The sequence below is a fragment of the Ovis canadensis genome, chromosome 25 (genome assembly GCF_042477335.2).
Source record: "Ovis canadensis isolate MfBH-ARS-UI-01 breed Bighorn chromosome 25, ARS-UI_OviCan_v2, whole genome shotgun sequence".
Classification (NCBI taxonomy): Eukaryota; Metazoa; Chordata; class Mammalia; order Artiodactyla; family Bovidae; genus Ovis; species Ovis canadensis.
The window spans coordinates 45787663-45802953 of record NC_091269.1 but is presented as its reverse complement, the minus strand read 5'-3'; the positions used below and the strand labels follow the sequence as shown (position 1 = coordinate 45802953).

Here is a 15291-nt window from a genome sequence, read left to right as displayed (position 1 = left end):
ATCTGACTTAGTCTGCCCTGTAGAATCTTTATCTTCCAGGGAAATTATATATTGGCACCATCTATAAGGAACATAGCCCAGTTTTCTAGTGTCACTAGACTGATTATCTTTAGTTTGATTTAATTTTTTAAGTAAATTTTCTCAGGGCCAACCAGTTAGAGTCTGGTAATAGAGAAATTTACCAAGGTAATCCAGAACTAGACACAGGTAATTGGCCACAAACCCAACAATTGGATTGATTTTGAAACTAGCATAGGATCAGGCCTATGATAGAAAAGCATTTGACTTATATGCAAAGGTCTAAGAAGTCAAGAAAACATAAATGATCATACGAATCAGGTCCAGCATCTCAGGGAAGCTGTCTACCTTGATGTCGTCATCTTCTCATCCTGGTGTAGTGTAGTTTCTCCTGTTAAAAAAAGTCCTTCCATCCATGTTGGAGACGACAGTCTCTTAAATTATGTCTTTTTCCAGTCCTGGTTGCAGGTCAGGAGGCATCTGATCTTCATCCAAAGATAGATTACTGAGATAAGCTTCAGAAACAAACTTAGGGTGTTCTTCAAGAATTCAATTAAATTTTACATTAACATTACATAACACTAAAGAACTATCTAAGAGATGAGTCTTACTAGATGCAGACCTCCATTAACAAACTGGTATTTAACATTTCGAAATATCTTTTTTTCCTTAAAGTTACCCTTATTTTTATTAAATATAACCAAATTAAGGCTAGTTTGTTTGCAAAATAGGTCTGTTCTCACTGATTTTGGTCTGATGATTTTTATAACCATAATTGATTATAGGCTTTTTATTTTGCTGAAACATTTATAGAGTCTCAGATTGAACTTTTAAAATAAAACAGGGCTGGGAAACTCACACCAAAGGCTTATCACAGATTTTGCCTAACAAATCTAGGTGAATTTTTCCCTTTTAAGGTCTCAAAAATTTCTTGAGATTTTTGTATCCATTAGAAAACCTTCCTAACTCATTTGATAAACTTACTGCAAACCTAAGAACTTCTAATTTTTGGAGCAGTCAGATAGAAAATATAATTGTTTTGTTTATAACGTTTAATTTTACCAAAGTATTGTCATAATTAGTTTGAGAGGAAGATTTCCGCTACTCCCTGAAAACATAAGATTCAACCCCATAATTTTTCAGATAGAAACCATAAAAGTTATAAGCATATTCACTGGTTCATTTAGTCCTTTTGCTAACTTTTGTGAAGTCATCAGGTTTTTCATTAAAATACCAGGACATATCAGAATGTTAAAAACTCCATATAATTTTTAGGATATCTGTATTAGTAACTTTACCCTACATTATAATATGAGCAGATTTATTACTCATTTGATAATCTTTTTTTAATGTAATTTAACCAACCAAATAAACACAGTTTAATATATCTTTGGGATGCTTCAGGGGCCCTCTGAAGCACCCCAAAGTTAGCTAGAAGCCAAAAGTGCTTCATAGAATGATTTAGGAAGTTTTGTCAACAAGTATCAGAAAGGTTTCGAGCACTCAGTCAGATGGGACTATAGGTCACTGTGAAACAATAGCTATTCACTCAGCCAAAGTAACAATATGGGATTTCAGAAGCAAATACAGAACAGACCATTTAAGAAGCAAATGAACTTAAATCTATTGTCAAATGCAGTTCAACATCTAAAGAAAGTGTGTCCTTTTAACAGAGAGAAAAGCCAAATTCAGGTTTTTGCGCCAGGTTATTTTTAGTCATTAACAGTCCCAAATTTCTTTAGCTTCTTTGTAAGAGGAAACTAATGTTCAGTAGTGAATGTTTCAAAATTTTACTCTATTTGGAAATGAGCTAGCTAGTCAGTGAACTTCCATCACTTAGTTTAGCACAACCCAATTCAAGTTACCCCAATTTGGACAGACTATTTCAGACAGACATTCCTAAAGCATAATTATTCTTAATAGAGTTTATCTAAATGCTCATATCTCATTTATATTTTTTAGAAGTTTTTCTTACTTGAGGTAATTTTCTTGTTGACAAACTTGTAACAGATATAATATTTAACTCATATTAAACCTAGGTACAATGAAAATATTTTACTTAACGTTAAGTACTCTAAGACATGTCTATATTAAATAGGTCAACAAACAAACATTAATATCAGGTATTTAACACTGAATATTTCCCAGTTCACATAAACCTGGAATTTATTGTTTAATTTAGAATTACTTGATTTGTAAGCGCTTACCTTTTTTTAAGCCAAATAAATAGAGATCATATACAAAAATATTACCAAGACATATTTAGATAGACACAGTGTAAGATCTAGCTTTAAGTCTTTTTTTTTTTTTTCCTCAGTGTCAGGAGTTAGAGATGGTCTAGATAAGTGTTCCTGAGAGCCCTGGTCTCAAGGCACAGGGAAAGAAAATCAAGTTTTAACAAAATGGCGACAGGTCTAAACCACATGGTTGCCAGACAAAGCAAAATTTCCTTTTCCAGGGATCTTCTCGACCCAGGGATCGAACCCAGGTCTCCCATATTGCAGGCAGACGCTTTAACCTCGGCTCCACCAGAGAAGCCATTAAATACAAAAATACAGTCTCTCAGAAAACCTCCTATAGAGACACAGAACTTCAGATCCAAATACTTACATCAAAGATTTCAAGGAAGGAAAGGAAGCCAGGTTGAAAAAGAAGGGAGAGGAGGCAGGAGAGGGGGGGCAAAAGGGGTGGCCTTACAGACGTCTCCTGCCACCTACAGATACCCAGGCATTACGGGACTTTTCCCTGGGCCTCCAGAGAAGGGAGGACTGGAACTCGGCCCTACCAGAAATCAGAACCAGAATTCGAGTTCTCTGCCAAGAGGAGGTGATCAGTCTCCAATCCTCAGCTCAGGCTGAGGGCCCTTTGACCAGATTCCTGCGTCCAGGACTGGGGGACTAGAAAAACAGGGAAGGATAGGAAGGGTTAAGGAGAGGAGACAGAGAGGGAAGGGGAGAGAGATCAATAAAGTCTCTTGTTCCTTACCGGTCGGGGCACTCTGGCCAGTTGTCCACGTCAGGAGGAGACCAGGGACAAAAGGGTCCCAGTTGCGGCCGCTGGGTCTGGTCCATTGGCAGGCAAGCTGGCCCCTGAGTACCCCGAGTGGTCAGGATGTCAGTCTCGGCGAAGAAGAGTCCCCGCCAGAGTCGCCATTTGTTGCAGGAAGAGGGACCCCTTCCAGGACCCGAAACTGGGCTCTTGTCTAACACTCGGAAATGAATTGTCCGAGGAGACACATGTGCTGACAAAGGGAACTTGGTCAGGGTGTCCGATCCGCGGTCAGAACCCGGTGTAAAGTTCCCAAGTCAGAGGTGCCTTCTGAGGGCCAGCCTACATGGAAGGTCGCCGTTCTTCGCTGCAAAAAGTGATTTATTTATTTCTTTTAATTTCTACACTGAGGTCATGAGTACGCATCTTGACCTCCTTAAAATTATCAGTAACCAAGGATAGAGGTGTGGGGCTAGAATGGTGTTGCCCCATCGTCCCTGGATCAGTCAGATGTTGGTAAATTAACACAGACAATACGAACAGCCACACAAACAGCAAGAGAGACAGGAGAAATACACCTCCGGGAATCTGGAGCTAAAACCCAACGACGACGGCCTCCGGTCCTTCAGCGGGAGCGACCTGCTATCGTCTACAGAGAACAGGGGCACTCCGTCCCCCCACGCCGGGGTCGGGGAGGTCTCCCAACGACCCCCACCGGTGACTCTCCGGCGCGTCCACCTGAGTCATATACCGGTCTCAGATACCAGGCCCTACCAGGAGTGAAAAGAAAGACAGAAAAAAGCTTACCGGCTGCAGATGACTCTCTGGATCAGTCTTCCCATGGAGCCGGTGGGAGATCCCAGAGGAGCCCCCAAATGTTATGCCCAAGTCGCGAAATCTCCCAATGACCACCAGGGAGCCGATATCCGATGCAAAAGCAAGAGAGTTTTTATTACCAAGCTGGAGTTGGGGCTCCCACCGATACCGACGCAGCAGCTATAGGGAGGAGCCCTGATCTCTGGGTTACATTGCTTATATAGGGTATTATCGCGGGAAAAATTCAAAAAACGGGAGTCTCCGGGTCTGATTGGTCACCTTCTGGTGAAGGGTTAGGTGTTGAGTTCTGATTGGTTCTCCTTTCCCGGGCTTGACTCGAATTTCCCCGGGCTGGCCAAGGGTTCTGATTGGTTCGCAGGTGGTGGGGTGAGGTCAGGGGATTTCCAAAGGCTCTTTTCCCGGAACCTTACAAAATGGAGTAGCTTTGATTCTTCACTGGCAGATACAAGACAGATATGCTGTTGAGGAGCAGACAGTCCAGTGGGGAGACAAGACAGACAAGCATGAAACATTAAGGGACTATCCTTGGGAAGATTAAGTAGAGCCTACTTAGTGGGGTAGCATTTCAGAGAAGAGCAGACTCTTTGCTCATGGATACTGAGGGGTGGTTGTGTTAGGTACTTAGAAAGACTTCGTGGAAAAGTGGGATTTTAACTGGGCTTGGAAGGATACTAAAATCTGTATAGATGGAGGGAAGAGGAAGTGGGTGAGTGGGGCCCAGGTAACAGAAGGCACAGAGGCGGCAGTTGGAAGCTGCTCAGTGGAGGAGGCCTGCTAGGAAAGTGTGCATGTCGAGGAGTATGAGGATGTGAGGCCGCCCCAGCAAATGCTGTGGCAGGCGGCAGGGAGTCACGGGGTCTGCAGAGCAGGAAGCATCCTTGGGTTCTGGTATGTCCTATGCCAAACTGTACTGAGGCAAAAGGAAAACTCAGTAATACTGATCCTGCCTTCATTCAGAAATGTGGTATTTTGTTCATCATGAGTTTTTTTGCATTAGTTTTGAGTTTTAAAAATATTTCATTAAAGCCTTATTTATCTCTTTTATAAAAAAAAAATTAGCTCTTGTGATTACTGCATTTTTTGGCACATCCTTAAATTGTGTGCCTCAGGCAAGTATCTCACTTGCCTCACTCTCGTCCCAGCCCTGTGTTCTGTTTCTGGAGGTCAGTGGTGAGGGTATGGATATTTATTTTATTATTATTAATTATAGCTTGTTGTTGTTGTTCAGTTGTTCAGTCATATCTGACCCTTTAAGACTCCGTGGACGGCAGCACGCCAGGCTTCCCTGTCCTTCAGCATCTCCCGGAGCTTGCTCAAACTTGTGTCCATTGAGTTGGTGATGCCATTCAGCCATCTCATCCTCTGTCATCCCGTTCTCCCCCTGCCTTCAATCTTTCCCAGCATCAGGGTCTTTTCTAATGAGTCAGCTCTTTGTATCAGGTGGCTTACTCATGTTTAAATATTTTTGGTTAGTAGATGACATTTAATAAAAACAATTAAGATAAAGAAGTTAGAATTATAAAAATATTAATTTGGAACTTTGGAGCCTGAAAAACATGAAAGGGAAAAGAATTCTTTGTGCTTCTGAGTTAATCTCTACGGGAGGATAACCCCCTCTTGCTTCAGCGTATGAGTGCAAGCAGAAAATGGTTGTTTTGCCCACGTTCTGTAACTGAGAAATAGGGGTACCAGAGGCTGCTGAACTTGTGGATATAGGCATTGGGCAACTCAGCTGTTGCAACCAGAGATTCTGCCCCATGTCCTCAGGAAAACTCCCACAAATGGGCCATGCAAGGTGAGCTTGACCCACATCTCACATAAAACAGACCCATCCAGCCTCCTCAGAGAGAAGCCACTCACTGGGCCACAGTGTTTTACCACAGGCCATGTGCATCCCAGGTGGCACAGTGGTAGATAATCCACCTACCAGTGTAGGAGACGCAAGAGACTCAGGTTCAATCTTTGGGTCTGGAAGATCCCCTAGAGTAGGAAATGGCAACCCACTCTAGTATTCTTGCCTGAGGAGCAAGGTGGCCTGGTGGCCTGCAGTCCATGGGGACAGAGGAGCCTGGTGGCCTAAAGTCCATGGGGTCGCAAAGAATTGGACATGAGTGAGCACACACACGTGGCCCAGGAAACAGTGGAAGATTCACAAACCCTCCAGATGTCTCAGGGCCACTTGCATCTGGGAAAAGAGGTGGTGTGTGATACAAAGAGCATTACTAGTATGTACACCTAACATGTAAAAGCTAAAAAAAGTGAAATCTGTTGTTCATTAGTACACTGGTGACGAATGAAAGATTTTGAGCCAGGAAAGTTAGAGTGCAGTACAAATCTCAAAAAAAAAACCCCAAGGGAAAAGTGGAAAGGAACATGCTGCTCTCTGTGCTCATGGCCAGGTGTGCCGTTCTGTCACTTGATGCAGACCCCCCCGTCAACACCTGTGTTCAGAGAGAACCTCACCAGGCCCAGGGTGGATGTTCAGGCACAATATGTGAAAACCACAGGCTGAACTTCACCATCAGACAAGTGGGTGGTCACATAAGGTGGCTGTTTTCTGAATACTCCAACCAAGATCTGCTCCACCACGCCCTTGCTGGAATAGTGACCCCTTCTCAGTGGCGCAACTGGCAAAGTTCTTCAGAATTGAAGGGGAGATAAAGAGTTTTTCAGACAAACAAAAAATGAAGGAGTTCATCACCACTAGACCAGCCTTATAAGAAGTGTTAAAGGGAGTCCTTTAAGCTGCTGATCAGAACACCTGAACAAAGGGAAAAATTCTTGTGCAAAAATCGTTTCTGGTGGAGGTATTGGAATGAACAGCCATCATCAAGACAGAACTCATCCACGACAGAGCCCCAGTGCTGAGAGCCAGCTGGAGTCCCTTTGGAGCATCAGTCATGGTGCCTGTGGATTTTCCTGCAGTCGTCTTCATTGGTACCACACTTCTGCCCCTTTGAGGTAGTGGCCAGGGCTGCCAGTATCTTCACGGTGCATGTTCCTTCCCAGTGAGCAAATGTCTTATTCGAGTTGTGGCAGACCTCACTTGATCCTGGCAGAAATACATCAGTCATGGTAGCTTTTGGTTCTGTGACTGGATTGACCTCTAAAGCTCTTTCAGGCAGCTCTCTGTTGAACCTGGCCGCTTGCACCAGATTTCCAAGATGATAAACTTCCATGTTCCTTCAAGACCATGCTTAAGCCTCCTGTGAAAACCTGGTCCCTCCAAATACAGTTGGTCACTCTCTTAACATTCACCATGATGTTCTACGGTTGTTTGCAGGCCTGTTACCCACACAAAGCTGTGCATTTCATGATGGTAGGGGCTGCAGCCTCTCTTTTGAGGGCCTTGTGCAGTAATTGGGTCAGAGCAGATGCTCTGTAAATGTTGAATTTGTAATCAGGGTTCAGGAGTTTACTAAGGTTTCTGTGCTTTTTTCTTCAATTTCCGCAGGCTGCAGGAATTGGTTGATCGAGTGCTGGAACGTTTTCAGGCGTCTGGACTAATAGTGAAAGAGTGGAATAGTGTGAAACTCCATGCTACAGTCATGAATACTCTGTTCAGGAAAGACCCCAATGGTAAGTGCTCCAAAGAACCACAGTACAGTTTGTGACCAGTAAGGTCTAATGATATCCCTGGGGTTTGAAGAGAATGGGCTATCAAAGGATCTCTGACATATCTTTTTTATATCTATTATCTTGTTTTGATGAGTACAGTGGAAGAGGGCAGGGACATATCATGCATGGGACTATATAGCTTCTCAAATCTTATACTCTTCTTGCACATAAGGTTGCTAGAAGTAGCAAATAAAAATGCAGGATTCCTAAGTAAATTTTAGGTGGACAGCGAATAATTGTTTTAGTGTAACTATGTCCTAAGGAATGCATGGCAGTGCCAGGGTCCAGCCTCGGTGGATCCAGGGAATTTGAAGGGTGGACGGCGTTGGCGTGGAAAGACTTGTTTATTAATATAAGATTAGGTTGAGAAACAATAGTGTAGTAGGAAGATTAAGTGGAGAGAAGAGGCTGATTAACTTGGGTTACGTGGAAAACCAATAAAGTTCCAGACAAGGAGCTTGCACCATCTATGTTAGGCCGCCGGCGCCCATTTGAATATCGGAGAGTGCCCCGCCTTGGGCTCTCTCTCTCACAGATCTTAAAAGCCGGGACAAGTAAGTAATCATAGTGAGCCTCCACGTTCCAAGGGATCAGCTTGAAATTAGAGTAAAGAGGAGACACGGGGGAGACCAGTCCAGCGACTGGCTCTCCTGCTATTGTCCTTCAAGGCCTTTTATACTTTAGATTATACATAGAGATCAATGGGTAATACAAAATTATGTAGCGTTAGCAGCCTCTTTCTGTATATCTGTTTGTATACAAAAGGTCTCAGGTGATTTACATTATCTTTTGGCCAAGAGGCTTGTTAACACTTTTTGGCTCTTTTCCTTAATGAATGTTAATTTTGTTTCCCCTAAGTGCTTTTCTTTAATCTGCATCTCCTTAAAGCGCTAAAGTTACATCTCTATAGAACAAAAGGCACAGTGGGTTATAACAAAGAAGGTACTTAACTCAAAGATCTAATGTTGCTAATACCAGATCTACTACTTGTTTTTCTGTATACCAACTCTATCTAAAAATAAAGGATATGAAAATTTGGCAGCAAGTATTGGCTCAACAAATGAAACTTTTAATCAGTCCTATTCTAAAGATTTTGACTCCCAGGAAGCCCCTACATTCCTAGGATGTTTTAAGCTTCCTGTGCCTCCTGCGGTCAGGAGGCCTCAAACAATCACACGCGCAGCTGTACGAGTCCTGCAGGCAGGCTAGAAAGCCATCAGAGGAGTTTTTGGATTGAAACACTCTTTCAAATGCAGAAGACTAAAGCCCTGAATTGACTTTTTCCAGAGAATGTCAGAAGAGTGGAAAAGCAGGCAGATTCTTATTTTTTGAGGGGGTGGATGCTCAGGAAATTCCAGCGGGAAAACCTGAGGTCTGATTAGCCTTGCCATCAGAGCTCTTGCCGCATGACCTTGTCACAGGTGGAATTCCTCATGCTGGCTCCTGGCATGGCAGCTTATTTTCTTTTTTCCAGAAACAAGAGAAGATTAACTAATAAAAGTAAGTGTTAGAGCAGTGATTCTCAACTAGGGGCAGTTTTGTCCTCCCAGAGGACATTTGGATTCTCTGGAGACACTTTGGTTGTCCCATTTAGGGAAATGGGAGTGGGCTGCTACTGGCGTCTAATGCATAGAGGGTTAGGGATGCTGCTTATCCCTTTCCAGTGCCCAGGACAAGCCCCTCATAATGAAGAATTTTTCAGCCCTGAATGTCAGTAGCACCAAGGTTGAGAAACTTTGTGTTAATGTTTTTTTTCCCCTTCTAAATCTAAAAGCCTTCATATAAAAATGCCTTGTTTTAACCCTTTACTTGGGATAATAATCTGCATTTTAAAAAGGATTATTTTTTTTCCCATCCTGACCTGCCAAGTGAAAAGTGTCTGGCACATTCAGCATCTATTTGAACAGGAGCTACAAATTCAAGTTATGTGCAGCTTCTTCTTTAAAGCCTGTTGTTCAAAATATACCACCACCAAACCCCCATATTTAGGTTTCATTACCTTTGTTAGGACTGACCTTGGTTTTAGAAAGTCTTCATTGGAAGAGAACTTCATTAGGACTCCATTAGAAACCATGAACTATCTAAGATTTATAGTTTAGGACAGTTTTTCTATCCCTTTTTGCCAAAATACATCTTTTAATTTCTCTCAGATACATACCAGAGATCTCAACTGTAAGCTGGTTTGGTTTGATTAGAGCCGCTGTAGGACTGAGAGAGACGTAGCTATCCAGTTCTTAGTTCTAGGGTTACTGTTTTTTTGATGCTAGATTGTATTTTAAGACTTTTTAAAAATAAATTGTTGTCTTTAAATCTTAGTTCAGAGCTCTTACAACTATTTCATGCCCCATTATTACCTAACCTCTTAACATGAAAGAGTTAAATTATATAGGAATCTGTTTCTTATAAATTGTGTGGATCCAGATGTATATTCAGTTGGCACCAGAGCGTCATATAGTAAAATAGTCTGTTGACAGTCTAGTTATCCTTTCCTATTGACAGATATTTTAAATGTAACAAGCTTTATTGAGATATAATTCATATAGTATATAGTTTATCCATTTAAAGTATATAATTCAGTAATTTTTAGTATAGTGAGTTATGCAGCCTTTGCCGCACTGCATTTTGAAACATTTTCATCACCCCAGAAAGCAAGTTTGTAGTTACTGGCAGTGACTCCTCGTTTTCCCCTTACCGTTCAGTCTTTGGCACTACTAGTCTACTTTCTGTACAATGAATTTGCCTTTTCTGGATGTTTTCACATAAATCTTGATAGAGTCATGCAATATGTGATCTTCTGTGACTGGCTTCTTTCACTTAGCATAATGTTTATAAGGTTCATCCATGATACAGTGTCATTCCTTTTTATTACCAAGTCATAACCCATTGTACGGACATACCACATTTTATTTATCCATTCAGCAGTTGATGGACATTTGTATTGTTTCCACTTTTGGGCTATTGTGAATAATGCTGCTGTACACATTTATGTATGTATTTTTATGTTCTCATTTCTATTAAGTAAATACTTAAGAGTGAAATTGCAGTCATGATTAACGCAAAGTTGTAACTTTTTGAGTAACTGCCAGACTGTTTTCCACAGTGGCTGTACCATTTTATACTCCCACAAGCAGTACAGTAGCGCCCTCCCCCTGCCGCCATCTTATCTGCAAGAGATACATTCCAAGGTCCCCAGTGGATACCTGAAATTATGTACCAGACATCCTATATTTTTCCTATGCATGAGTACCTATGATAAAGTTTAATTCATAAATTAGGTGCAGTAAGAGATTAACAGCTAATAGTAAAATAGAAGAATTAAACAATATCAGTTCAGTTCAGTCGCTCAGTCGTGTCCGACTCTTTGCAACCCTATACTATAATAAAAATTATGTGAATGTTATCTATCTCTCTCAAAGTTTCTTCTTGTACAAATTTAATGCCTTTTTCATTTTCACTAAGTACTTACCATGCACCGATAACTTTTGCAGTTTGAGGTGTGACAGCAAAACTAGTTATGAATTTTTTTTTTCCTTCATCCCAGTTTCACTGATAGATTTGTTCTTACTGTAGATCTTAGCAAACTTTGGCTAAGATTTTTTTCTTTCCTTATTAAGTCACGAACTTTCACCATTTCACTTAAAGAAAGCACTTTATGTCTTCTCTTTGGCATATCCAAATTGCTAGCATCACTATTTTTGCTTTTTGAGGCCATGATTAAATAAAATAAGGGTGACTTGACACCAGCAGTGCAATACCTTGGCAGTCATTATAACTGAGAGAGGGGGGTATGTTGGACAAAGTGATGATACTTCCTGGGTGGGATGGATCACACTGCTCAGAATGGTGCATGATTAAAAACTTCGAAATTGTTTATTTCTGGAATTTTCCATTTAATGTTTTCCGACCTTAGTTGACCATGGGTAACTGAAAAGGTGGAAAGAAGAACCATGAATAAGGAGGGATGCAGTACATGAGGGCTTCAATTTCTCTACATCTTTACCTGCACTTATTATCTGTCTTTTTTGTTATTGCCATCATCTTGAGTGTGAAGTGGTATTTCATTGGGGTTTTGATCTACATTCCCCTCATGGCTAATGCTATTTACTTATAGATTTTGAACCTGTTAGTAAACATTTCAATTTTCAGATTTCATTACTGCTTTTTTAAATTGACATTTACCTGGTATGAATTTTGCTTTGTAAAGTGTCACATTTTCTTTTAACAGGGGACCTGTTTTTAAGTTGTGAAATATACATGGGACTGGGCTCTTTATAAGGGAATAGTTCTCATTAGAGAAGTAGTCCTATAGTTACCTAGGTATAATTCCAGTGGACTTTCTAAAATATATTATTTTCCTGGGATTAGCTCTTTGAATATATTTCATCAGTTCTGATGTGGCAATCTCCATAGTTACATACAATAAAAGAGTATACTCAAGTAGAAATACAGATACTTTTAAGTGTCTGTTGGTGGGCAAGAAAGAGTTGGTATTTCAGGAAATATTCTGAGAGTTAAATAATTATTGAAGATGTTTTGAACTTTATATACCCTGGCTACTTCTCTATCTTGTATTTTCTTTTGAAAAGGCTATTGAATACATTGTTTTGCTTTTTCATAATAGTTATCCTTTTCTTTGATATCCATTTTTTTCCTGCTGTATTTGAAGGACATCTTTTGGGATAAGCAAGCTAAATTAATACAAGGAGTTTTAGAGCACAGCTTTGAGGCTAAGGTCATAGATTTGCGGATTTCTGTGTAGAATGTAGGGATACCTTTGATTGCAACTGGAGAGGTTTTTCTCATTTCAGGGGAGTCCTTAAATCAACCCAAACCATGATTATCAGCATTTTTTACTAGTTAATAGATGAACTTTTATGTATTTTTATGTATTTAAAAATGTGTACAGCTTATAGGGAATCTTGGGTTTTAGACTGCAGGGAATCTTTGGAAATCACCCACTCTTAACTTCTAACTTTGTAAATGAGGAACTGAAGAGACATAATTTGCCTAAGAATATGGTTTGTTATATAGTTTATGTACAGTGAGTACTTGGACAATGTTGAATGAATAAATATATACCGAATGAGTTGATGACAGAGCTGAGACTAGTCTCTTGACTATAATAATCTGATGTTTTCCCTCCTTGTTATGTTACTTTCCAGGCTTCCCTCATAGCTCAGTTGGTAAAGAATCCACCTGCAATGCAGGAGACCCCGGTTCTATTCCTGGGTTGGGAAGATCCCCGGAGATGGGATAGGCTACCCACTCCAGTATTTTTGGGCTTCCCTTGTGGCTCAGCTGGTAAAGAATCCACCTGCAATGAGAGAGATTGGGGTTTGATCACTGGGTTGGGAAGATACCCTGGAGAAGGGAAAGGCTACCCACTCCAGTATTTTGGCCTGGAGAATTCCATCTGTATAGACCATGGACTTGCAAAGAGCCAGACACTCAGCGACTTTCACTTTTTCACTCTGTTACTTTCTAAGTAGTACATGAAGATCTTGCTAGTTGTCCCTGTAGAAATCCAAGAGAAAACAGACAGCTCAATAACCCAAACTTCTGTTCTAACACTGTCTTTGGAATATTTACAGCTGAAGGCAGGTACAATCTCTACACAGCGGATGGCAAATATATCTTCAAGGAAAGAGAATCATTCGATGGCCGAAACATTTTAAAGGTTAGTACAAATCTGAGTGAATTGGAAATCCTTTGGCATGTGTCCTAAAATAAGGGAGGACAATAAGTTTTCCTTTTAACAGTAGAGTGTATTTTTCTTATACTTCCCATGAGGATTATTGACTGAAAGGACTGTTAAATTTTTTTTCATTGTCCTAAAAGAGAAATCTTTTTGACTTGTTAAGGCTGTTGGTGTCTCTCAGAGTACTTAAAGTTGATGATTTAAGAAACAACTATACTATTTGGATCCATAGGAATAAGTTGCTTTTAACCTTGTGAGTCTTACTCTGTATTTTACCCTTGAAGGACTGAGTGTGCATTTTTTAAGTGAAGAACTGTCTTGTTCTAGTAGATTTTTCTCTTCACCCACAGAATCACTCTCCAAAGCTCCTGTGTAATCTATTTTTACTCAGGAACAGCCCATGTGCTAAAAAGTAGGTGGTCCATTTCTGACTGTTGAGGATTTGCTTCTGAGTGTTAAATTAACCTAAGAAATTTAAATGAAAAGAGTTCTTCAGGATTCTATTATCTTTCTCCCACAGACCACATTCTGTAACATCCACAGTTTTAAGCCCTCTCTGTCAGGTTAGCATGCCATTGTGCCTCTGGGAAAAGGGAAACATAAGTTGATATCAAAGGAAAGGTTTTTGATTCTTCATTTTACTTGTTCTATAATGGTTTGGGTCATGTATTTTCAAGGCCATGGGTGTTTTTTGGAGCTGGGAGGGAGAAGATGTAAATAGTAAAACTTCAGAGCAAGCTCTAGCTTTAGAAATGTTTTTTCTTTTTCCTCCATTCCTTTATCTTGTCACTTGACAGATTTCTTGCCTAATGCCTAATGTGACCCCATTGCCTCTAATTAATGACATCACTCTTCAGCAGCTGCAAGCTTCTTATTGCAGAGCCTAGCAGAGCAATGGCAGCATTCTCTTAAGGCAGGCATTCCAGCTTCCACATTACAGAGCTTTGTTGATTCCTTCTTTTCCTTACCTTTCCTCTCTTTGAATAGTTTTATTTTCAAAGTAGCTCTGGTAGCTTCAGTTTGAGTGGCAATTTGCTAATGAATTCAGTTGCAGTTAACTTTTTTCCCAGGCCACAGCTTTATTGTGATATGAATCTCTTTCCTCCTCTAGCTCATTTCCTGAGGCTTTTAAAATAATAGCATTCATTATTTTGCTTTTTTTGTTGCTGTTAATTTGATAAAGAAGCTAGAGGAATGGGGAAAGACATCTGTTGGAATGACTCAAGCTAACTTAGTTCCTTTGAAATTACAATTAAGCCCAAAAGGTATATTGATGCAAGTTGAGGGTGAGGTACTTTAACATCTGTAAGAAGAAGGTAATCACAGGTAGCCTGAGAAGTGGCTGTATGAACAGTATGGGTCTCTTGTTTGGTATTTAACTTCTCTCATTCTGGAAAGTCAGTTTACCATTTAAAGATGCTTGACTTGGGAATCTTTCTAACCCACCCCAATGATAACATGGACATAGCTCCCTCTAGTGTTGACAAAGCTTGCTGTAATAGTTGTACCCTTACTGTGTAATGCCTAATTGGGATTTTACAACTGGGCCCAATGAGGTTCTTGCAAACTATTTAATCCAGTTCCTCATTTTACTCTCTAAGGGTGCAAGATCCAATATGGTTAAAGTGACTTGCCAAAGGTTGCTGCTAGATAGTAGCAGAGTTTAAATCAGAAAAAAATATTTAAAACTCACAAATTAGCTTTTCTACCTTCTTTATAAAGATGCTCAGTGTTTAGGCAGAGATCAGTAGATACTTGAAATTGGGCCTCTCTGTTTGAAATGTGATAATATCTGACGACATAAATGTTGGGGCAGTGGGTATGCCAGTTAGTCTAAAACTGGCTAATTAACAATTAGGCTTTTGAGGTGAATGTAATACTAAGACCAACAGAACTATTGACTGTGTGCTATCTGTCAGACCATGTGCTCTGCAGATAAAACAGTCATGATACAGTCCCTACCTTCCAGGAGCTTCCTATCTCTGAGAGATATAGCAGATTAATAGGTAATTACAGTATAAAATGATGGTAGCAGATTATGAGATGGAGGAAGAGAAGTACCTTTGAACACAGGTCCTTTGAACACAGGTAGTTGTAACAAAATATCTTTTGATAGAATATACAACACGTTA

At 40.4% G+C, this 15291-nt stretch overlaps 1 protein-coding gene across 17 annotated transcripts in view; it reads left to right on the top strand.

Annotated features, from left to right (window-relative positions):
* ASCC1 (activating signal cointegrator 1 complex subunit 1) overlaps positions 1-15291 on the top strand; it is a 117794-nt gene that overhangs the window by 76027 nt on the left and 26476 nt on the right. For 15 of the 17 annotated variants that reach the window (XR_011253007.1, XR_011253011.1, XR_011253008.1 and 12 more), the window contains 2 exons: positions 7298-7422; positions 13053-13138. Coding sequence is in view for 9 of the 17 variants with exons in the window: in XM_069572006.1 (XP_069428107.1) it covers positions 7298-7422; positions 13053-13138 (211 nt within the window). In the remaining 8 variants the exon portion in view is untranslated. The remainder of the gene's footprint in view (positions 1-7297; positions 7423-13052; positions 13139-15291) is intronic. The other 2 variants (XR_011253013.1, XR_011253012.1) reach the window with 1 other exon arrangement.